This window comes from Rhinatrema bivittatum, chromosome 8 (genome assembly GCF_901001135.1).
Source record: "Rhinatrema bivittatum chromosome 8, aRhiBiv1.1, whole genome shotgun sequence".
NCBI classification, from domain to species: Eukaryota; Metazoa; Chordata; class Amphibia; order Gymnophiona; family Rhinatrematidae; genus Rhinatrema; species Rhinatrema bivittatum.
This window is the reverse complement of record NC_042622.1, coordinates 49,633,380-49,656,879: the sequence shown is the minus strand read 5'-3', so window position 1 is coordinate 49,656,879 and position 23,500 is coordinate 49,633,380. Positions and strand designations below refer to the sequence as shown.

Here is a 23,500-nt window from a genome sequence, read left to right as displayed (position 1 = left end):
CCAGAAGCATGCTAAGTCCATCCGGGACCCGGGTCCGCCGGGAGGAGCGAGTCCTTTGGGCTTGCGGACCCTCCTCGTGGATCCGGATTCTTCTTCAGACACAGATGACCAGGAGGTCCAAGATTTGCCTCCGAGGCCTCCAAGGGAGGTTGAGGATCACACGGGACAGACGGTGATGACCCGAAGGTGGTCCGCCTTTTTAGGAAAGACGAGCTGGGGCTGCTCATTCCAGCTATTCTGAGGGAACTTGGGGATCCAGCTCCCCCAGGAAGAGTCCCGGTTAGGGGCTACGGATCCGGTAGTCTTGAGCCTGAGGGGTCCCCCTTTGGCATTTCGTTTCCATTTTGCCACTAAGGACTTACTATTCAAGGAATGGGATACGCCGGAATTAGGTCTTAAGGTGGCAAAGGCGATGGACAAGCTCTACCCCCTGCCAGAGGACGCCTTGGATTTGCTGAGAATCCCTAAGGTGGATGCAGCGGTAGCAGCAGTCATGAAAAAGACTACCATCCCGGTTACAGGGGGGGACAGCCCTTAAGGATTTGCAGGATCGCAAGCTGGAGGTTCAGCTTAAGAAGATTTTTGAAGTTTCTGCACTGGGAGTCCGAGCGGCTGTCTGCAGTAATTTTTTTCTTACGTGCGGGTCTTCGTTGGGTACAGCAGCTACTGCCCAACGAGTCACTTTCGCAAGAGGAAGCGCTTCAGGCTGGGAGGCTTGAGGCCGTGATTGCCTATAGTGCAGATGCCTTTCATGATTTGCTTCGTACCTCAGCCAGGGCCATGGTGCCGGCTGTGTCGGCGCAGCGTCTGTTGTGGCTCCGTCACTGGGCAGCCGACGTGTCATCCAAGGCCCAGCTAGGTTCGTTGCCGTTTTAAGGGCAAGCTACTTTTTGGTAAAGAACTGGAGGATCTGATTCAGTCTCTCGGCGAGAATAAGATGCATTGATTGCCGGAAGATAGGCCAAGATCTAGGGGATCTTTTGCTGCTCGTTTTCGTGGAGGTCGGAGACCTCGCACGTCCAGAGGCTTAGCTTCTTCCTTTCGGCATAATGCCAGTCGGCAGCAGGCGTACTCTCAGTCCTTTCGTGGCCAAGCTGCACATTTTACTCTCAGAAATTAACGCCTGTCCAAAGGCAGGAATTAATTTCGGCCAGCACTGGGAGAGTGTACAGAAAAGCAGAAAAAACTGCTTTTCTGTACACTCTCCGACTTAATATCATAGCGATATTAAGTCAGAGGCCCCCAAAAAAAAAAAATCAGCCCACGGCTCGGAAGACGGACGCTCAATTTTGCCACTGTCCGTTTTCCGAACCCATGGCTGTCAGCGGGTTCGACAGCAGACGCTGGTAAAATTAAGCGTCGGCTGTCAAACCCGCTGACAGCCGCCACTTCTTCCAATAAGGAGGTGCTAGGGACGCGCTAGTGTCCCTAGCGCCTCCTTATTACCGCGGGCCCTCATTTGAATAATAAATCGTGAGAGTGACCTGGGCGTGCTTTGGGAGAGCGGGTGCTCGCCTCTGAGCGCCGGCTCTCCTGCGCATTTTACTGTATCGGCCCGATAATGTATTGTTCCTAGCAATCTTGTTTTAAACCCCTGAGGGCCCTTCTGCATCCTCAGAGGTATGACCACATGTCTGGCCTTCACACACTCGACAGCCTCCTAGGGGTTGTTCTACTGCAGTTCATTTAATCCTGCCCGTGGCTTAAGGGCAAAGCTCCAGCTTCCAGCTCGAGCTTTATTTTGCCCTGACAGCACAGAGCATAGGGAAGGTAATTTTCCATATAGTACTGAAGACTGTGTAGAAAAGTACCTGCAGACTTCAACCTGAGTTTTCAAAGCAGACTTATGTGCATAAGTCCAACTTTGAAAATTCCTGGGTGTGTGGGGAAACACTGCCAGCATAAACGGCAAACATAGCCACTTGCTCAGAAGCAGGTATAAATGTGTGCGTGTGTGTCTGTTTGCAAATTTACATGCATACTTTTGAAAATAAAAAATGTGCATGGAATTGGTTTTCCCATCTCTTCTCTCCTCCCCCGTCAAAATCCTTTGAAACTGCTTTTGTGTGGACATTTATGCGCACAAACCCCCTGCCGCCGCCACCCCCCTGGCAATTTTCAAAAGGCCATTTACATGCATAAAACCAATTTTTATGCATGTACAAATTACCCCCAAAATGTTAGTGTAATTAGCACTTAGCCCAAATAGTATTTGTGCGTGGCTACGCAATTAACTGTACAGTAGGATTAAAGCAGTCCTGCAGCATCTGGCCTGAGCAAGGGGCGGTTTGAATGCCTTTGTGTGGCTGTGTCTTGCTGCTGTTGTATGGAGGGCTGCACATCTGCTGGCATTCAAACTGAGCAGGTCCAAGGGCACGCCGCAGATATTTGATTTTGACAGTCAGCTTGAAGTTTGACTTTACCTCTAATGAAAAATCCATGTTTTACAGAGGTTGACTGTGAGATTTTACAGGTTCAAACCATTCAAAGTATTTTGAAGACCATGAAAATATTAAAACATGATGAACATAAATGTGAATCTGCAAATGCTGGCACCCAAAAACAAATCTGATTTAGATGAATACAGAGCACTAGGTCAAGCTGTTAGCAGTCCAGATGTATTAATGTGAGTCACTGCCCATTCCAGTTTGGCTCTGATTATCCCCATCCTTTGCTGCCCTCTTCCTCCCTTAGATTTGGCTGGGATTTGGGTTTAATATGAACCATGTTGTCCATCTCTGTCACCTATGGGCCATTCATAGCCATGTGGCTATTTATCTCTCTACCTTATTTATTTAACTCTTTTCTATACCGACATTCATGATCGGTGTCATATCACATCGGTTTACAAGGAACATGGGGTTATAACTTTAACAGACCATTTAACAAGAAGCAAAAGTTACAATAAACAAGGATCAGTCTGAGGGTTGTACGGCAGCACTTGTGAAGTCACCTCCACAAGTCAGCTGTGCGTAAGTACCACCTGAATGCACTTTAGCACAAAGTCCATCCACTGTCTGACAGCAGACTTTGTCACACAATAATTTTATGATATTGAGTGCCTGTGTGTGCACACTGCATTGCCATCTGGTGAAAAGTAAATTTGGCATTTATGTAGGGCTGTGTCATCATTGCATTTCTAGAACTGATGCACAGACATGAACTAACAGGGGAACAGCACTGCTTTATCCATAGAACAGATGTGGAATCTTGAGTTTATTTCAGAATTGCTTGCAGCACGAGATTCTATACAGTGAGTTGTATTTTCTATGTACAGTTACAGCTGTCAGAAAACAAAATTGTCTGGTTTTTCTTTCCAGTTCCTCTTTTTAGAATTATTGTGGGCCGTGTGCACAAACAGGTTCTCACGTGCAGTGTGTTCTTTGAAACACCAGTCTATCTTCCTTTCCTCGTGCGTGCCCTGTTTTCTTGTGTTCGCTGCGCACGCTCACAGCTTGCAGGGAACGTTGACAGTGACCCTAAACACTGCCATTGCCAGCCACATGAAGCGTGGCTCCTGCTTTGCTGGTGACCTCTACTGTTCTGAGTTGGCACTGCCTTATTTGAGTGCCTAGATTTCTCTTTTTTTTTTTTCTTTCTCATAGCGCTAGTTTTTGTTAATCTTTTTCAGGAAAGTCATTTGTTGAAAGCTCATGCTTGAAGTACGGCTCTCAGTGGTACAGGGTCCCTTTCTCCTTAGTAAAGAAGGGAGACCAGCAGTCGTTTTTAAAAGTTTCCAGTGCCATAAAGGCAAAGGACAACTTTGTGCCACATGGCATACTGAAATGAAACATATATATGTATATTACTACAGGAATATAGAATTTACAAAGGCTACCAGGAATCTTCCTATCTTTTGCCTATTTAACTAAAAGGGGAGCCTCATGCTGTCAGGACACATGTTTTAACACAGCTACAGAAATCACATCTACCATATAAACTTGCTTTCCCATTGTTGATTATTGTAGATGGTGCATCTAATAGAAGTCCTGTTTTGTTTTTTTTTATAATCAAGTTTCCCTGCCACCTTATTCTCCATGAGAGAACAAGTGCTCAGCTGATGCATCTTTCTGATATTTGTTGTTTTCTAGCGGAGCTTCAGTTTGCCTTTGTCTGCTTCCTGATCGGGAATGTGTACGAGGCCTTCGAGCACTGGAAGCAGCTGCTGACACTCCTGTGCCGTTCGGAGGAGGCGGTGGGGAAGCACGGGGCCCTCTATAACAGCCTCATCTCCGTCCTGTACCACCAGCTGGGTGAGATCCCGGCGGACTTCTTCGTGGACATAGTCTCTCAGGACAACTTCTTAACCAGCACGTTGCAGGTAAACGCTAGCCTCCGAAGGGAGCGAGGCACAAAGAGGTGCGTGCTTGGATCTGGAAAAAGAGAGAGCAACCCAGTATTGCATCTCTGAGTTATAACATATCATATAGTAACGTAGTATTGATGGCAGCAAAACACCAAATGGTCCATCTAGTCTGCTCAGCAAGTTTCTTACGAAGTAACTGCCGCTCCATGCAGGTTACCCCATATTTCTGTTAAGGGTAGTAACTGCCGCTCCATGCAGGTTACCCCATATTTCTGTTAAGGGTAGTAACTGCCGCTCCATGCAGGTTACCCCATATTTCTGTTAAGGGTAGTAACTGCCGCTCCATGCAGGTTACCCCATATTTCTGTTAAGGGTAGTAACTGCCGCTCCATGCAGGTTACCCCCAAGTCTTATGTTGAGGATAGTAATATCAACGATCAAAGCCAAGCACTGTCAAACCCATATCAAAATTACTGCTGACATTTTTACAGGGTGAGCAGCCTTCTTGATGACTTAACGCTTCTTGAGCGTACTGTGCTTTTGGACTTGGCCATAGAAGCAGTCCTACACTTTTTCCCTAATGTCTGTGTATCAGTATCCCGGACTGTAAAAGTCAGGGCCCTAACTTTTCCCCCTCACCGAAGTGGAGAGCAATATTGAAAATCATGAAAGCTAATTAGTTAAGGGAAGGTTACCCCCATGTACCCTCTTCTTCATTTCCACCTCTAGCCTTTATGGAGCCACAGTGTTTATCCCATGCCTTTTTGAATTTGTTTACTGTTTTCATCTTCACCACCTCTTCTGGAAGGGCATTCCAGGCATTTACTACGCTTTCCATGAAGAAATATTTCCTGCTGTTGGCTCTGAGTCATACCCCCTGGAGTTTCATTTTGTGACCCCCCTAGTGTTTGTTTTCCAAAGGAAAAGGTTTGAAGATGGTGCATCATTAAAACCTATCAGGTATCTGAAGGTCTGTATCATGTCTCCCCTATACCTCCTCTCTTCTAGGGTTTACATATTCAGATCCTTCAGCCTCTCCTCATAAATATTCCAATACAGATCCCATGCCATTTTGGTCACCCTTCTCTGGACCGCCTCCATCCTGTCACTATCCTTTTTGAGATATGGGCTCCAGAACTGACCACAATACTCCAGGTGAGGCCTCACCAAGGACCTGTACAAGGGCATCATCACTTCCTTTTTTTTTTTTTTTTTTTCTTACTGGTTATTCCTCTCTCTATGCAGCCCAGCATTCTTCTGGCTTTAGCTATCACCTTGTCACATTGCTTTGTTGCCTTCAGGTCACCAGACACTATCGCCCCCTTTCCCAGTCTGTGCAGACTAGTCTTTCACCCCCCATCATATACAGCTCTTTTGGATTACCACACCCTGAACTTCTTGGCATTGAATTCCAGCTGCCAAGCCTTAGATCATTCATCAAGCTTTCTTAAATCATTTTTCGTTCTCTCTACTTCTTCAGGCGTGTCCACTCTGTTGCAGATCATCTGCAAATAGAAACACTTTACCTTCCATTCCTTCTGCATTGTCACTCACAAAGATATTGAATAGATCCTGTCCCAATACCGATCATTGTGACACTCCCCTTAACACGTTTTCTCTTCTGAGTAGGTTCCATTTACCATTACCTGCTGTCTCCTGTTAAATCAATCAGTTTGTAATCCACACCACCACCTTGGTGCCAACTCCCAGCTTTTTCATTTTATTCATGAGCCTCCTATGCGGGACCCTATCAAAAACGTTTCTGAAATCCAAGAATATCACATCGATTCTCTAGTCACCCAATCAAAAAAATCTATCAGATTTGTCTGACAGGACCTTCCCTCGGTGAATCCATGCTGCCTTGGGTCCAGCAGTCCTGCTGATAGTTCACTGTCCTTTCCTTCAGCAGTGTCTCCATTAATTTTCCCACCTCCAAGGTGAGGCTAACCAGCCTGTAGTTTCCAGCCTCTCTGCTACCACCGTTGTGAAGCAGGACCAGCACCACTCCCGTTCAGTGTTCCCTCCAAGAAGTGCTAAGTGTGTACAAATTTTTTTTCTTGTGAGCAGCAATCTTTTTAAACCAACAATTTGAGCTGCCAGAATTAGCGCTGCATTTCTTTATATAGCGCAAAGAAAAATGTATGTGAGCGACCATGTAAAGCTTGTGAGCGATGCTCCAGAATGTACGAGCGATTGCTCAGTACTCAACAGGAACTATGCTCCCGTTTTCGAGGGATCTGTTGAACAGGTCTTTCAGCGGTCCCGCTAGCGCATTTCTGAGCTCAGTATCATGGGATGTCCCTCATCTGGCTCCTTGGCCTTGTCCGCTTTCAGTGTTCCTAGCTCTTCCCATACATTCTCTTCTGTAAATGGGGTTGCAACTACCCCACCACCATCTACGGTCTTGTCATCTAGTGATGATCCTTCTCCAGGGTTGTCTTTAGTGAATACCGAGCTGAAGTATTTGTTTAATAATATTTCTGCCGTTTCTTTCTCTTTCCACACATTACTCCTCATCACTTTTCCGTTTCACTATATTTCTTTTGGCCTCTTTTCTCTGATATATCTGAAAATGTTATGTCACTTCGCTTTACTTCTTTGGCAATCCTTTTTTCTACTTGATCTTTTGCTTTCCTGGTTTCTTTCTTCATCTTCGTCACTTTCACCAGATAATTTTCCCTCTGTTCCTCTTTTTGGCATCCTTTTATACTTCTTGAATGCTGTTCTTTTTGCCTTTATTTTTTCAGCCACCTCCTTTGAGAACTAGATTAGTTTCTTTTTCCTCTTACTTTTGTTTACTTTTCTAACATATAGATCTGTTGCTGTAAAGTTTGGCCCATCGCAGGATGTTCTGTGACTGGCTGCACTTGCCCCAAAACACTGCTGGCCTGCTCCGACGCCAGACTGCCTCTTCGTGGCATAGATGCCACATTCCTGCCTTCTTGGTTTCCCCTTAGGAGTACATCAGATGTTAAAAGCCCCACGGCAGGAAATCAGCCAAGGCACCGGGAGATGATGTCGGCGCCTCCTGGGGATTTAAACCCCAGCTGCGCTTCCAGTTGGCGCTCAACAACAGGTCCTCCTGCATCTTGTGCAGCAGCACGTGTTGCCATGTTCCTGATCCATCCTTGCTCGTTGGTCCAGCCTGCCTTGCCTCTTCCAGTCCATCTTGCCTAGCTCTGTCTTCAGCCTTACCTCGTCCTGGCCTTTCTCTTGCCTGCCCGGTATTGACCTCTGCTACGGACCTGAACTACTATCTTGCCTGCCACTGACCTCTGCCTCAGACCTCATATATGCTTTGCTTGCTACTTGCCCTGACCCTTGGCCTGACCTGGTAACTGTCTGAATGCAGCCCGCCTTGATCTCAGACCGGTCTCAGGCGCTCTCTTCCTGACCATCGTTTGGGACTCTCACCTACGTTCTCTGGCTCCTGGAACCCAAAGGCTCAACCTGCGGGGAAGAGGGCTGGTATAGGTGAAAGTCTAGCTCTGTCCCGGTCTAGGGCACGTCCACCAGCTATCAGTATGGGCCTAGTAGGTTCGCCTACTACGCTGTCTCAACCAGCACTAACCTTACCATTGCCTTTGTAATAGCTTTTTAAAATTTGGCCCAATACTGTTCCACCTAACCCATTTTCTCCCAGTCTTCTAGTTCTTCCTCCAGGAACATCCCCATTTCAATAAAATGTCTATTTTTGAAATTCAAAACTAGGCTCTTCATGCGACTTCTCTGTATCTTATCAAACCATGCCTTCTGATGATCACTGGTGCTCAGGTTGGGCACCTTCTCAGATGTTAGAGACATTATCCCCATTTGTGAGCACCAAGCCAAGGTTCCCACCCTCCCTCCTGGGTTCCATTACCGTTTGTTAGAACAGAGCCCCTTGAAGGACATCCAGTATCTCCGTACTTCTTGTAGAATCCGCAGAAGGGATGCTCCAGTCTACATCCGGCAGATTCAAATCTCCAACGACCAATACTTCTCCCTTCTTTCCCACCTTTGGAATGTCTTCAACCAGATCTCTGTCCAGCTCTTCTGTCTGAATCGGAGGCCTGTAGACCACACCGATGTAAATGGAAGCGCCATCTTCTTTTTCTAGGACAGCCCATAATGCTGCTTCCCTACCCCACGTCGCTTGCCTTTCAGTTGGTTGGATATTGTTTTTGACATAAAGCACTTCTCCTCCCCCTTTCCTGTCCTCTCTGACCTTCCTTAATAAGTTATAGCCCAGGATGGCCGTATCCCAATCATGAGACTCCGTGGACCGTGTCTCTGTAATAGCAACGATGTTCAAGTCCACTTCCACCATTAGAGAGAGCCTGCAGATCTGGGATTTTATTGCCCAGACTTCGAGCATTTGTACTCATAGCTTTCCAGCTTCTCTCTCTTAGCTTCTTTCCCTCTGCTGCTCTTTGTGGACATCTTTTCTGCCCTGTTCAGCTGATTTTTTATTAATTTCTTCATCCATTTCTTGGAGGAGTTGGGACTGACGTTCCAATTTCCTTCTGCCACCCTCCCCCCATCCTCTAGTTTAAATTTATTTTATTTAGATTTATATTCCACTTTTCACAGAGCTTCAGAGTGGATTACATTCAGGTACTATAGGTATTTTCCTATCCCCAGAGGGCTTACAATTTAAGTTTGTACCTGAGGCAATGGAGGGTAAAGTGACTTGCCCAAGGTCACAAGGAGCGACAACGGGACTCGAATCCTGGTCTCTTGGTTTATAGCCCACAGCTCTAACCACTAGGCTACTACACTCCAGCACAAGGGAGAATGGTACCCCACAATCCCCCAGTCAATTGAAGCAAATCCTGGGTGGCACATCACATACTCGCACCTATGCCAGCTCCTTATCTTGTCGCAGGTCACATCCTCCCTCTGACTCTATCCTCTCCTCTGTTCTCGCAGCCCATGTCCCCTTTCTCAATCCGTCTCATCCCCTCAGTTTCTCTCCTCCTCTCCTAGCCGGAATTCCTTCTTTCAGTTCTCTCCCAGACCTGAAGGCATATGATTTTCCTTTTTCCTGCCACAGACAGATGTAAGTCATCTTTGACATAGAACCTTTTACAGTCCTATACACAGCCCCATCTCCCATTATATCCAAAACTTACTGGGCAGACTGGATGGACCATTTGGTCTTTTTCTGCCATCATTACTGTCTTCCTTACACCAGGTTTTGAGCCTTGCATTGACGTTATCTATATGGCTTAGCCTCTCCTTTCCCTTTTCATGAACACGCAACACTTCTGAAAAGGCAATATTGTTCGCTGTGTGCCTAATCTGCTTCCCCAGAGTCTGGAAATCTCTCTGTACTGCTTGGATGCGGTTTCTAGCAAGGTCATTGGTTCCCAGATGGGACCATAAGGTCTGCTTCAGAGTCTTTACTTTCTTCATTGATAGCTTTGACTATCTGATTTGCATTTCTACCAGCTGAGGATCCTGGAGGGCTTTTATCTATAAATAATTAAAAGTAATTCCCAAACTAGTGCCTCTGAAGACGGAGTCTGCCAGCACAATGAGCTTTTTCCTATGTGGGGGAGTGTCAGAATTTCTGTGTGCACTGGGTTTCTTCTTTCCTTTCAGATACCACTTCAGTATCCATTGCTAGATTTTCTTCAGCTTGCCTTCCCTTTGTGGTCAGCATGCACCAGTCTTTGCTTTTTTTTAAATACATAATTCAGTGCCTGCTGAAATTTTCTAGTTTGTGCTTTTTTTCCAGCCTTTCAGGCGAGTTTTGCAATTTTTAATCTTTGATTATTACTTCTTGCAGTATTCAGTTTTTCTGTCCCCATTGCTCTAATGTCTTACAAGTTTTGCCTTTCAAATTTTGCACAGTTTGCATTGTGAGATTTGGCATCATGCCAGGGAACAGCTGGTCTTCAAGTCCAGCAGTACATTTGTACTGCCTGGGGGTACCTTAGCAAAAGGACTCTTCCAGTAGTGATGCAGCCTGCAGTGGAAACATTGGGCATCCCCCTTTTTTTTTTCTCCAGGCTGAGGAAGATTTCCCCTGGTAAGTCTGAGGCACGCGTCACGTGAAGCCACATCTTTGTAGCATGAAGGGCAGGATTTCCTCCTAGCCTCTGGTTTCCATTTGTAAGATCTGTCCTTTCCTGATGGCATCCTCTCTAGGATGGGAATTCCCAAAGTGCCTTCAGGCACAAACAGAGCTATTAGGTTGCTCTCAAAATGCAGACCAGAATAAAGCAGGGAGTAAAGATGTGAGTAAAAGGAAAAAGAATGATTGAATTGGGTAAAAAAGATACTTTGAATGTTGTATAGGATAATGTAGGTATTAGGGTAGACTAGTGTGGGTCTTGAAAGCCTGCTATCTTCACCCCAGCAAGAAACGAGTTGTGGGTCCTTTTAACTGTGGCCAGTGTTTACAAATAGGGGAAAATAGATACAACTCCTAGACTTTAAACTAATAGTGTAAAGAGGAAAGTTTGATCAATTAGTTGGTATATTAAAGGGTCAAAATTGCTCCTGTAAGTATTAATGGGGAGTTGTATAGATGTAGAGTGCTCCAGGCCTGAGAAGGAGCTAATGTATTTTAAGTGGACTCCCAGATCTGAATAAAAGAGATGTATGTACTTGTGTGAATCACTCTTTTTAGGCAGTGTGGAAGGCCTTAATGGAGCATCTATGGTGGCTTCTCTGGTATGCTATAAATTCTTAGCTTTTTTTCCCCCAAACTTAGGTACATTTTTTTAACCAAATACCTACTTGCTATTTGGGTTTTTTTTCCCTCCTGTTTGACCTCCAAAGTTGAAAGATTTGGGGTGACTTTGCCCGTCGAGTTGTTACTGAGCACTACAAGTTCCTGTGACTTGCCATCCTGGCATGCGAATTTTAGAATGATTTAAAGGTGTCATCCTGAGCCTTCTGCTAATGTGTGAACGATGCTACACTTAGAGTTTTTTTTTCTTTTCTGTTGAATGGGAGAGATTATGTTGCCCGTTTAACATTTATAATTTGTCAATCCAACGATGATCTTGGCAGAGTACCTCCCTAACAGTAAGTTTTATATAAACTATAATAAAAACCTTTGAAAGGTCAGCTACAAAGAAATCAAAGCATGTCCATCTGCAAAGGCCTGAGCAGAAGGCTAGGCTTGAACCTGTTTCTTAAATGTGAGATGACACATCAAGCTTCTTAGTTCCTTGGGTAGAGAAAGCCGCTCGTAGTGGAGCAGTTACAGAATAAGCAAGCCAGTCGGTGGGCTCTGGAAGAGAGAAGTACCTACATCTGAGACCCAAAAGCTTGTAAAGAGTGTGCCAGAAAATAACCAGCTAAAGCAGATGGGAAATGTGTAGGTGATTCATTCATTAAAGAGAGCCTTAAAAGTGATTGATGCAGTCTTAAATTGAACAAGGCATAGGCAGTCAGTCAATGCACGCAGCGTACAGGAACCATGATTTTGTGAGATCAATTTTTTTTTTAAGTGAGTTTTCTCACTCATTCTCCTCTGTTTTCCATACCAAGGGGGGGGGGGGGAGGGGAATTCCTTTTCTGTTTTTGTTTCTGGGCCATGACACCATTCTGGTTGCTATGGAACCCTTCGGTGTCGGAAAGGAATAGGGTGGGTGGGCAGGCCACACGTGAGTAGGAGGTGTCTTTGCTTTCAGCACCCAAGCATTCAATTACCAGCTGTAACTACCAAGGAAACCTTCAGAAGTGAAAAGCTTGGAGTTGACACACTGTACTTTGCTGCCGTTGAGCGTATTTGCTCACCAACTTAGCACTGTTGTTCGTTGCCCCCCCTCCTGCGTCTGTACAGTCTCAGGCCAAAGCAAAACCATAGCCTTTCCATACTATGTCCACTCTTGTATGTCTTTCACATTCTACCCTCATGAGAGGCTTCTACGAAAAGTAAAAAGTCATGAGATAGGAGGCGATGACCTTTTGTGGATTACAAAATGGTTAAAAGACAGGAAACAGAGTAGGATTAAATGGTCAATTTTCTCAGTAGTAAAGGGTAATCAGTGGAGTGCCTCAGGGATCTGTACTTGGACCAGTGCTTTTCAATATATATATAAATGATCTGGAAAGGAATACGACGAGTGAGGTTATCAAATTTGTGGATGATACAAAATTATTCAGAGTAGTTAAATCACAAAAGGACTGTGATACATTACAGGAGGACCTTGCAAGACTGGAAGATTGGGCATCCAAATGGCAGATGAAATTTAATGTGCGCAAGTGCAAGGTGTTGCATATAGGGAAAAATAACCCTTGCTGTCGTTACAGGATGTTAGGTTCCATATTAGGAGCTACCACCCAGGAAAAAGATCTAGGCATCATAGTGGATAATACTTTAAAATAGTCGGCTCAGTGTGCTGCAGCAGTCAAAAAGCAAACAGAAGGTTAGGAATTATTAGGATGGGAATGGTGAATAAAACATAAAATGTCATAATGCCTCTATATCATTCCATGGTGAGACCGCTCCTTGAATACTGTGTACAATTCTGGTCGCCGCATCTCAAAAAAGATATAGTTGCGATGGAGAAGGTACAGATAAGGGTGACCAAAATGTAAAAGGGGATGGAACAGCTCCCCTATGAGGAAAGGCTGAAGAGGTTAGGGCTGTTCAGCTTGGAGAAGAGACGGCTGAGGGGGGGATATGATAGAGGTCTTTAAGATCATGAGAGGTCTTGAATGAGTAGATGTGACTTGGTTATTTACACTTTCGAATAATAGAAGGACTAGGGGCCATTCCATGAAGTTGGCAAGTAGCACATTTAAGACTAATCGGAGAAAATTCTTTTTCACTCAACGCAAACTAGAGCTCTGGAATTTGTTGCCAGAGTATGTGGTTGGTGCAGTTAGTGTGGCTGGGTTCAAAAAAGGTTTGGATAAGTTCTTGGAGGAGAAGTCCATTAATGGCTATTAATCAAGTTTACTTAGGGAATAGCCACTGCTATTAATTACATCAGTAGCATGGGATCTTCATAGTGTTTGGGTAATTGCCAGGTTCTTGTGGCCTGGTTTGGCCATCCTGTTGGAAACAGGATGCTGGGCTTGATGGACCCTTGGTCTGACCCAGCATGGCAATTTCTTATGTTCTTATGTTGGCAGGGCAGTGCTAGTTCTTGATGCATTCGCATTGAATAAAGATGTCCCTAGCAGTGCACTGTGTCCCTTTAAAGGAGGAGACTCCCAATATAATTTAAAAAATTACAATGTTTAGTATAGTCATGGATATATCAGGAAAGGTGAAGTTACTTCCTCATAGGATTGTCCATTAGGAGTCGTTGGAAATTGGTGTATCATGGTCTCCATTCCCAAGCTGGAGTCTCGATATGACTCGCAATGTTCTAAATTACCCTGCCAGTCATTGGCCAGGGAGGAAAAATATATAATGCCCTGCTCTGCGGCGACAGCTGGATGATAGCATCGATTCCCAGCGCTCTCGGGTTCCTTTTGCTACTGTAGCTCACCACTAAGTCCAGATATGGCTGACCTCAACTAGACACCATAATCTGAAAAACATAATCTGCCAGCTCCCACTCCTCTAGGTCTAACACCTGCCTGCTGAGGAAGTCGGCCCTCGCATTGTCCTTTCTGGCAATGTGAGAAGCAGATAACTCCTGAAGATGTTTCTCTTCCCATACCGTGAACATTATCTCCACTGACACCTGATAACTTGTGGTTCTGCCTTGATGGTTTATGTAGGTGACAATCATATGGGGGAAGGGGGGGTTTGTTTTTTTTTTTTTTTTGGTTTTAACAGTTTTTTATTGGAGCACACACAAAAACAGTGCAAAGACATGTAATGCGTTGTACAGGTAAACAATCACATGTGCAATAATAAACGACCCCTTCGTTTCTCCCACCACTCCCATAGGTTCCCCAACCAACCCCCCCACCCATCCCCCTACACATTGTAACTAAACATTAAAGCTATCATTATGTATAACAGTGAGTCAAGAATCATTCCTATACTAACCACCTTGTGTCAGAGTCTTAAACTTACAAGTAAGTAGCGACACCCATCATCTTAGTGTCGGTAAAGCAAACTAGTGGGACAAGAAGGTATTTCACCCGTCCCCGCTATCAACAGAGAGAGTATATCCCAAGCAGGATTAGCCCAGCACTCATCACATTAAAATAATCTAGATCCCTAGAAAGAGTTCCAAGAGGCCCTCCACTGCAGGTAGGGGCCCCAAACTTTGTAATAGTGTTGCAGCCGTCTATGCTTGTCGGCAGTGAGTTTATTCAATGTACAAATGTGATCTAGACGAAGCAACACTGCCGTAGAAGTCGGTCCAGAGGTATGTTTCCATAATTTTGCAATTTCCAATCTGGTCGCAATACAAGCCTGGACACAAAACTCTGGAGACGTAAGTGAATCCCTTTGATCTAGCGCATTCAGTAAGGCACCCTCCGCAGAAAGACACATTGGTTGGGCTAGCAACTTGGACAGCCAGGCCTCTAATTGTTTCCACAAGGGTTTTACACATTCACCCTCCCACCACATATGCATGAATGTGCCCCTGGTAGCGCAACCCCTCCAGCAATTACCATCAAATGTGGGGAGCATTCTCCTCAACCTATCTGGGGTAAGATACCAGCGATACAGAAGCTTATAGCCATTTTCTATAAGAGTCGAAGATATTGATGCTTTGCTAATCTGCGTATATATATGTTCCCATTCACTAGGTGCGGGGTCCCTCCCCAGATCGATCTTCCACGCTGAAATATAATGTGGAACCCCCAGGCTTTTGGAGTTCAGCAGTTTATAGATTTTAGAAATGAGGCCCCGACTCCTCTGGGGGACTGAACAGAACCCTTCAAATAAGGTTTTCCCACAAAGCAAGTCCGCCGATATTCTATTTGTACGACAGAAGTGCGCAAGTTGATGATATGAGAGAAATTCAGAGATCGGGAGGCCCAAGGTATCCCTTAGATGAGCAAATGACAGTAACTGATCTCCCCCCCCAAATATGTTCCAATCGGCTGATTGATCTCACCTTCCAAGCCTGGAAAGCCCAAGATGGGAGTCCAGGTTTAAAATTAGTATTGTGGTACAGGCTGGTAAGGTGAAAGTATACCTTCGTACCAGCTAGTTTATGTTTCCATTTCTCCCACACCAAAAGAGTGTGTTTTGTAGTGGGAAGCATGCGGGAACACTCTCTCCACGAACTGCGTGGTTGCCATGGCATAGCCGCCAACGACATCTCAGTGGCCCTATCTTGCTCTATCAGTACCCAGTGCTTTATGTCATTGGTTTCATGCCAGGCCACAAAAGGGCGAATTTGACCAGCGATATAGTACCACTGAAAATTAGGCACATTAAGGCCTCCATCCAGTTTAGCTTGATAAAGTACCTGTCTGCTGACCCTGGGAGGTCGTCTTTTCCAGAGAAAGCCAAAGAATCTACGCTGCCATAATTTAAGGGCTTCATTAGGAATGGCAATGGGGAGCGATTGGAACAGATAAAGTAATTTAGGAAGGACAGTCATTTTAAGGGTGGCAATACGACCCAACCATGAGATCTGCAGGTTGCTCCAGCTATCCAGGTCCAGAAATATTTTTTTAATGAGCGGTGGGTAGTTCTGAGAGTACAGATCTTTAGGATGTGAAGTGAGATATACCCCTAAATATTTTAGTTTCTGGGAAGCCCAACGAAATGGGTGTAGGGGTTTCATATGTTGAACAGATGTTAAAGAACAGGAGACATTGAGAATCTCCGACTTCTCCCAGTTAACTTTGTACCCAGATGCTGCGCTAAACATATGTATTTCTTGTTCTATCCCCAGCAAGGAGTGATGCGGATCCAAGACCGTAAAAATGATGTCATCCGCGAAAAGACACAATTTATGACACATGCCCCCCACCCTAAAACCTTGGATATCAGCCTGATTCCTAATGTTGATCGCTAAAGGTTCCAGGAAAATTGCAAAAAGAATAGGCGAGAGGGGACACCCTTGACGCGTGCCCCTACCCACTTCAAAACTATCAGAGTAGCCTCCATTGACCTTGAGACACGCCTTAGGGTGTTCATATAATTGATACAACCATTCACAAAAATAAGTGCCAAAACCCATTTTCTTTAGTACCCCGAATAGAAATGGCCAGTGCACCATGTCGAACGCTTTTTCTGCGTCCATGGAGAGGAAAAGCGCTTCATCGTTGCGTTCATGGGCAATCCATAGTAGGTTCACCAGTTTACGGATGTTGTCACCTGCTGTCCTCCCATGTATAAACCCAGCTTGGTCCTGGTGAATAAGGTCTGTAATATATTTATTCATACGCCCTGTCAAGATTTTCGCCAGGATCTTGAGATCAAGGTTTATCAAAGAAATAGGGCGGTAGGACCCACATGCAGTGGGATCTCGGCCCGGTTTGGGGAGTACCGTGATCCCTGCCAGATTTGCATGCAGTCCCAGGTGAGTCCCCTCCCTTAAGGAATTATACACTTTCTGTAAATACGCTACTAGATACGGGCCAAACTGTTTTATAAAACTTAGCAGTCAAACCGTCGGGTCCCGGTGATTTCCCCACCTTCAAGGATTGGATACTCTCCAATATCTCTACTACAGTAATTTCAGCATCTAACTCGGTTTGAGCTTCCAGAGTTAAGCTAGGTAATGGCGTCTGTGATAAATATTCTTCCACATTAATTGGTTGTATCGACTCATTGGTCCCATAAAGCTGGGAGTAAAATTCTAGAAACCTTTTTCGGATTTCTGTATTGGTAGTAAGCATAACGTCTGTATCACTTTTAATCCTTGCTATATTATTCTGATATTGCAGCTTTTTCAACTTATGAGCCAGCTGCTTCCCAGCTTTATTGCTTCCCTCGAAATATTCCTGCTTGGTCAATAACAATAAATGGTTAATCTGACGGGATTCCAATTTAAGTAAGTCTTCCCTCACTGTGGAAAGTTTTGTTAGGAGTCGGCCCGAACCAGTTCGTTGATGGGCCAATGTCAATTGTTGTATAGTGTCTCGCAATTCCTGGGCAATTCTCGAATCCCTTTTTTTAATATAGGTTCCTCTGGAGATCAGTATCCCTCTAATATAGGCCTTAAATGCGTCCCAGACCACCGGGGGAGAAATTCCGTCCCCATCATTCTGGGAAAAATATTGCTTAATATTGTCTATTAAAACCTTATTGTAAGCCTCATCTCCCAGTAAAGATTCGTTCAGGCGCCAATACTTTACTCCAGGATCATAACCCCGTAAACGGACTTCCACCATCACAGCGGCATGATCAGACCACACCACGGGGTGGATGTCAGCCCTAGAAATCTGATGGAAGAGTCCTTTATCGGATAAGAAATAATCTATCCTAGTGTAGGATAGGTGCACCGGGGAATAATATGTGTATGTGCGCGAAGTTGGGTAATGCATTCTCCAAGCATCTAGGAGCTGCCATGAATCCATCAAACCTTGTAATTTCACCCTGTGGGTGCGTGGAGCTGAAACGTGCCCTCTGGAGGCATCAATGGGGGGTGATCGGACCAGATTGAAATCACCGCCTACCAGTAAGTATCCCCCGGTGTGGAGTTGAAGAGTGGCGTGTAATTTATCGAAAAACCTCCCCTGATCCGTATTAGGTGCATATATATTAACTAAGGTGTAGAGCACCCCATCTATGGAGATACTTAAGACCAAATATCTGCCCATAGGGTCCCGGATGCAACTCTTGCATTCAAACACCAGGTGCTGAGCTAACAACATGCCCACCCCAGCATATTTAGCCTGCTTGGAGCTGGCAGCATAAAATTGATGCGGGTAAGCTGAGGAGCCCATGAGTTTTTCATATTTAGCCCTCAAGTGGGTCTCCTGTAGAAAAATGACATCCGCTTTCAGGTGTCTCATTTCCCTAAAGAGCAAACGTCTCTTTTGTGGTGTGTTCAATCCCTTTACATTAAGGGAGACAATACGTATGGCGGACATCCTATCTATGATACAGGAACCCCACAGCAATAAAGAGCTCTAGCCCCCTGAAAGCTCTTGTACCCACAACCTCCTGAAAATGGCTGCCGCTACACATACAAGCACGACACAGGCGCCACCAAAAGAACAAACATACGGGATTCTTAACTCCATTCTGTTCCCTCCCCCTCCCCACCCCCTGTCTCAAACCCTTACAGAATCTACGTTGTCTTCGTAGATTCATGGTGTTAAACCAGTGAGGAAGGTAATAACTAACATCGCTCCCTTCCTTCCCATACAATAAAAGGCGAACACATCTAACTTGACCAAAACATGATAAATACAGATGCTGTAATGAAAATTTGTGAAAACATAACCAGTGGATAAATAGACTTATGGAAATGCCTTTTCCACATCATTCAGCCGTCTAAGCGCCACGGCAAGAGAAAAAATGGAAAAAGGTGAAACCAGTCTCCATTTCAAGTTGTCCCTTCAACAGGTCTGTTGGAATCCGAATGTCTCTTCAGCCTGCTGTTTCTGGAGGTAGCTCTCTGCCATCGGGGAGGCTGACCTTTGGCGATAGGTTTCTGAGAATTGCTGCCCAAAGCTGCAGAAGGACGAAATCCTTTTTCTTTCAGGAGCTGCGCCGCTTCTATCACCGTGTGCAATTGCGTAGTCACCCCCTCCCACATAAATGTGAGTCCGAAGGGGTGCATCCAGCGATATTTAACATTCGCTTGTCTCAGAAACTGCGTAACCTCCCGAAATTCATAGCGATTTTGTAGGATTGCTTGAGATAGGTCTGCGTATATGGAGATTTCCTGGTTCTCCCACTGCCACTTGTTTTGCTTGCGAGCGGCTGCCGCGATCTTCTCCTTTTGAGCATAGCTGTGAAAACAGACTATGATGTCTCTAGTTGTATTTGCTCTAGCAGGCCGTATTGCTCGATGCGCCCTATCTAGTTTAATGTCCTCCACACTCGGTCCTGGGTCACTGCCGTCCACCTCTAACAAGTGTGCACAGAAGCGAGAGATTAATTGCTCACAGTTCGCGTTGTCTGAGTTTTCCAGAAATCCACGAAACCGCAGATTCCCCCTCCGAGCCCTGTTCTCCAGGTCGGCCATTTTGGCCCGCATGGCGGTATTTTCATCTTGTAAGTCAGCACAAGTGTCCTGAAGCTGTTTAGTGACAATGGACTGCTCATCCATCCTGCCATCAATCTCATCCACACGTCTGCCGACAGTATTAAGTTCCTCTCTGAAGTCCTCCATCATTTCATGCATCTCTTTTTTATAATTTTTAATATCTTGCCTGATGCTACAAAATCAATTGCGAAATTCAGTCCGGGAGGGCGCGTCCTCCGATTCTACGTTGAAATCATCTTCGGTGTCTGGAGACTCCGACTGCGCTGCCATTATCGCGGCTGACTGATTTTGCCCTGTCTCCATGTCCCCCGCTTTGCGATAGGAAAAACTGTGGAAATCGATCGTTTTTCGTTTCGCTGCCATGTCCAACAGTGCCCGAGCGTTTTCGCCACAAAATAAAGGTTTATATTTTCCGGTTCGCCTAGCAAACAGTTGCTTTTATCGGGAAGCTTGCGGGAGCTCGAAAGTTAAGCAGCCATCAAGATGGCTGACGTCACTTCCTCCCGGGGTTTGTTTTTTTTTAACACTGACAATTCCCACTAGGGAGATGCATGTCCACCATCTGCTGGAGATGGTGAATACTGGCAGGCTGATATCGGGGCAGGGCTAAATATCAGTGATGTCAGGTGAGTCAATTTTCTCCGTCTCCATCTGCTGGTAGGAGTGCATAACCCACTGGTGTGGATTGGCCTGGCCTGGCCTGCCTGAGTGCAGAGGAATGTGCTTTTTTGGCATCTTTGCTATGAGCCATAGTGACCTAGCCAGGATTTAGCCTGCATGGTCCCACAGTGGTGGCCAATAAGGAACTGTCTGACAGGGATGCCTCGGGTGGCTGCTCCTTGACTTCTCCCTGTCTGCTCTGTTCACTTGTTCAACGTCACTTTATCTGTATTTAGTTTGGACAGGCTTATGAAATCTGATGCCGCCAGACAGACATTATGTTAGCATGAGGTAAATGTTACAGGTCAAAAGCTCAGAGATAGGAAGCACTCATATTTAATCACATCTAGACTCCATACAGTGTTCTGTGTTTCTACTTCCTTTTTACTTCCCATGAAATTGTAAACTGTTTTTTCCTTCCAAAAACCACATCCCTTTGTCCCCAAAGTAGAACCGAGCATTCACATTGCTAACGATATTCCAGTTTGGTATTCATGTGCACATCAAATGCAGAAAAACGAGAATGTTCAGAGATGGGGAGCTCTCGAGTACAAAGAGGAAGAAGTGACAGTGGTCATTCATTACCAGCGGTGGGGGTGCTGCCTGTTCTCTTCTGGAACTCCAGTCGAGTTGGCCAGAGGTGAACAAATTGGTTGTAGTTTGTTAGCTTATCCTGTTATGGTGCTGTTTTAGAGAGGAAAAATTGGCTAGGATAAAGTCTTTTGGCAAAACCATACCTAAAATCTCCCTCCTTTCACCTTCTGCTTTCCCGGCCCCTGGGATTCACTGTTAGACTTGAATAAGTTATCGATCCAGTATTTTGTTCTGCTGTGACTTTCCTTGATTTAAAACTCATCCTGAGCGCTAGTAAAGCAAGCCTTTTCTCCTCCACTCCCCACCGTGTTCCACATCCATGGTTTTACTTGATCAAGCAGCATCAGACACGTGGCCCTGTTTATCAGAACTGTTTTTATAAGGAAGTATGGAATCATGCATTGCAGTGTTTGACATGGATGGGGATGGGGACCCAGCAGTTTCTTCCTCCTCCTTTGGGTTTCCTGCTCCGTTAAGAGCAGGATGTTATCTAGTGCCATGAGCCTTCATTCACACGTAATGGGATTTTTTTTTTTTTTGCTCCCATTTTGTATCCCCTCCCTACTCACTTGGCCCTGTAATTGCAGCAATGATCCTTGGCTCTGGACCATGCACAGAGACTCCCTCTGGATTCCTGCAATCATGGACCTTAAATCCAGCCACTAGGTGTCACCATTGCACAATGACTATGCCTCCCACCCCCCCTATCCCCTTCTCAGTGACTGTGAATGCTGTCTCCACAGCATCCGTAGTTATGACTGGCCCAGGGAGGGGAAAACCCAGGTTCCCTGCAAGACAGTGCACAACATTTCCCCTGCGCTGCTGGCCCAGCCCTGGCCTCTGCCACATTTTGACTATACCGGTGGAACCTTTTCTTCAGCAATCAGATGTTGAAACAGCAGTTACTGTAGAACCGAATGTGTTCATTGCAAAAATAGTTTTTCTTTATTTTCTTTGGTGTCTCTTCTGCAAAAACAAAAAATGCATGGATGATAAATAAAAATACCCACATAAGGCAACTACCAGAATCCCTAAAGTCAGAGCTTGCAGGGATAACGTCTCTTTAGCACAGGATCTCCATCAGTGCCGAGGGCGGTTTGCATAAAAGAGGGCGTGGGATTAGTGTTTCAGTGTATTGACCGGCAGGAGTGGGTGCTTTTAATTCTATTTTTTTTTTCATTCAAAGGTGTTTTTTTCCTACACCTGCAGCCCTGCTGTGGACCGGACACTGAGGAAGAAGGTGGAAAAGTTTAAGATGCACCTCACCAAGAAGTTCAAATGGGACTTTGAAGCCGAGCCTGAAGATTGGGCGCCGGTAGTGGTGGAGATCCCAGAAGGCGTGCTGGTGGACTGAGCACGGCAGTACCTTGGTTTGGGGGAAACGAGCCCTTTTGGTTTTGTGACCTTGCTAAATGTGTTGACTTTTCCTGGATACCAAAATTTTATCCTGTGTAACTTTCACACTTGTCTCAAGCTGTTTCTTTCCTCTTAAGAAATTCCCATTCTGTGGTGTATGTGCTGTAGTCTTGGGGGGAGCTGAGGGTGGGATATGGATTCTTAGAGCGCCTCTCATTAATTCCACAGATGCTGAGCAACTTGTGCTTTTAACCCTTGACCCCGCTGAGGCGTGTTTCTCGTACCAGTAGCCCCCAGTGATTACTCTCGGAAGAATGTGACCTGTGCCCTGTCTTATGCTTGGAACTGCTGCTTTGCTGCCAGGAGCATTAGGACATAGCAAGAGGTAATTAGTTATTGATTGGCTCAGGTCTGCAGGAGACTTGTGGAGAACTTAGGCCGAATGAAGGGAAAGGCTGATACAACATGTTCCAGGCCTCGTACCATTTTACTAGCCCTTTCCCGAACTGCCTCAATCCTTATGAGGTGCAGCCTCCAGAACTGAGCACTGTATGCAAGGTGGAGTCTTAATGAGCACAGTAGCAAGGTGGAGTCTTAAAAGGGATGTATAGAGAGACAATCTTACCTCATCTTTCCTGCTAGTAAAATTTGTTTTGCTGCCAAGCTTACTGTTAACTTTTCCATTTACTTTATTACATGGCTGGCTACTGTCAGCTCGGCTGAAATGATTTCTCCTAGATCTCTTTCTTGTTTGGCAGTCTGCAATTCTTGTCCTAATTGATAAATGGATTTTTATATTCCAAATGCAGGATTTTACACTCTTCTGCCCTGAAGAGCATTTTCTAAACCTATGCCCTTTTCTTCCAGATTTTTCAAATCCCTTCTTGTTTTTATTCCACTCTTTCTTGCATGTCTTCTCTGTTGCAGACTTCAGGATCATTTTTATTTATTTAAATTCTGCTGATCCATAAATCTCAGCGGATTCCAATGTAACACACAAGGCAAAAACAACAATGCAATCTACACAAATCAATTGGAACAAACATACATTCAAAAATACAGTAAAAAATGTCTTAAACAATATTACAAAGAATTGAGGTTCTTAATAAATTATACTGTGTGACTGCTAACTAACCACCTAACGGATTGAATGCTAATGGAAGCTGGGGTGGCTCAAGACCATCCACTGCCTGAGGCGAAAGATGAGAGGGTGCTCCCCTCCCCAAAGCATGATGGTAAGTCAAGTCACCAAGAAGATGGCCCTGGGAACTGGGGCAGGCAGAGGTCTGAGTTCCCAGATAAGAATGTCAGTGCTAATACTTGGAGGAAGCTGGAAACCCTATCATCTGCTTCCTAACCTTCCCTAGCATTTGCAGCCTGGGAATGTGGGAGATAAGTGAATGGCAAGTGTCTGTGCATAGCCCGCTTTCGGCTCGTGCAAGGGTATTAGGAGCTGTGAACCTTACGGCCTTGCACCCATCTCTTCCCCCCCCCCCCCTCCAAATCTCACCACGAAGGCAATTAAAACAGCATGCATTTATAATAGATT

General features: G+C 45.3%; 1 protein-coding gene across 2 annotated transcripts in view; it reads left to right on the top strand.

The window, feature by feature from the left end:
- The window catches only part of AAR2 (AAR2 splicing factor), a 31,876-nt gene extending 8,842 nt beyond the window's left edge, over window positions 1-23,034 (top strand). For both annotated transcript variants that reach the window (XM_029613141.1, XM_029613142.1), the window contains exons 3-4: window positions 4,092-4,321; window positions 21,782-23,034. In XM_029613141.1, coding sequence (XP_029469001.1) covers window positions 4,092-4,321; window positions 21,782-21,949 — 398 coding nt within the window. In that variant the 3' untranslated portion in view covers window positions 21,950-23,034. The remainder of the gene's footprint in view (window positions 1-4,091; window positions 4,322-21,781) is intronic.
- Window positions 23,035-23,500: the final 466 nt, after the last annotated feature.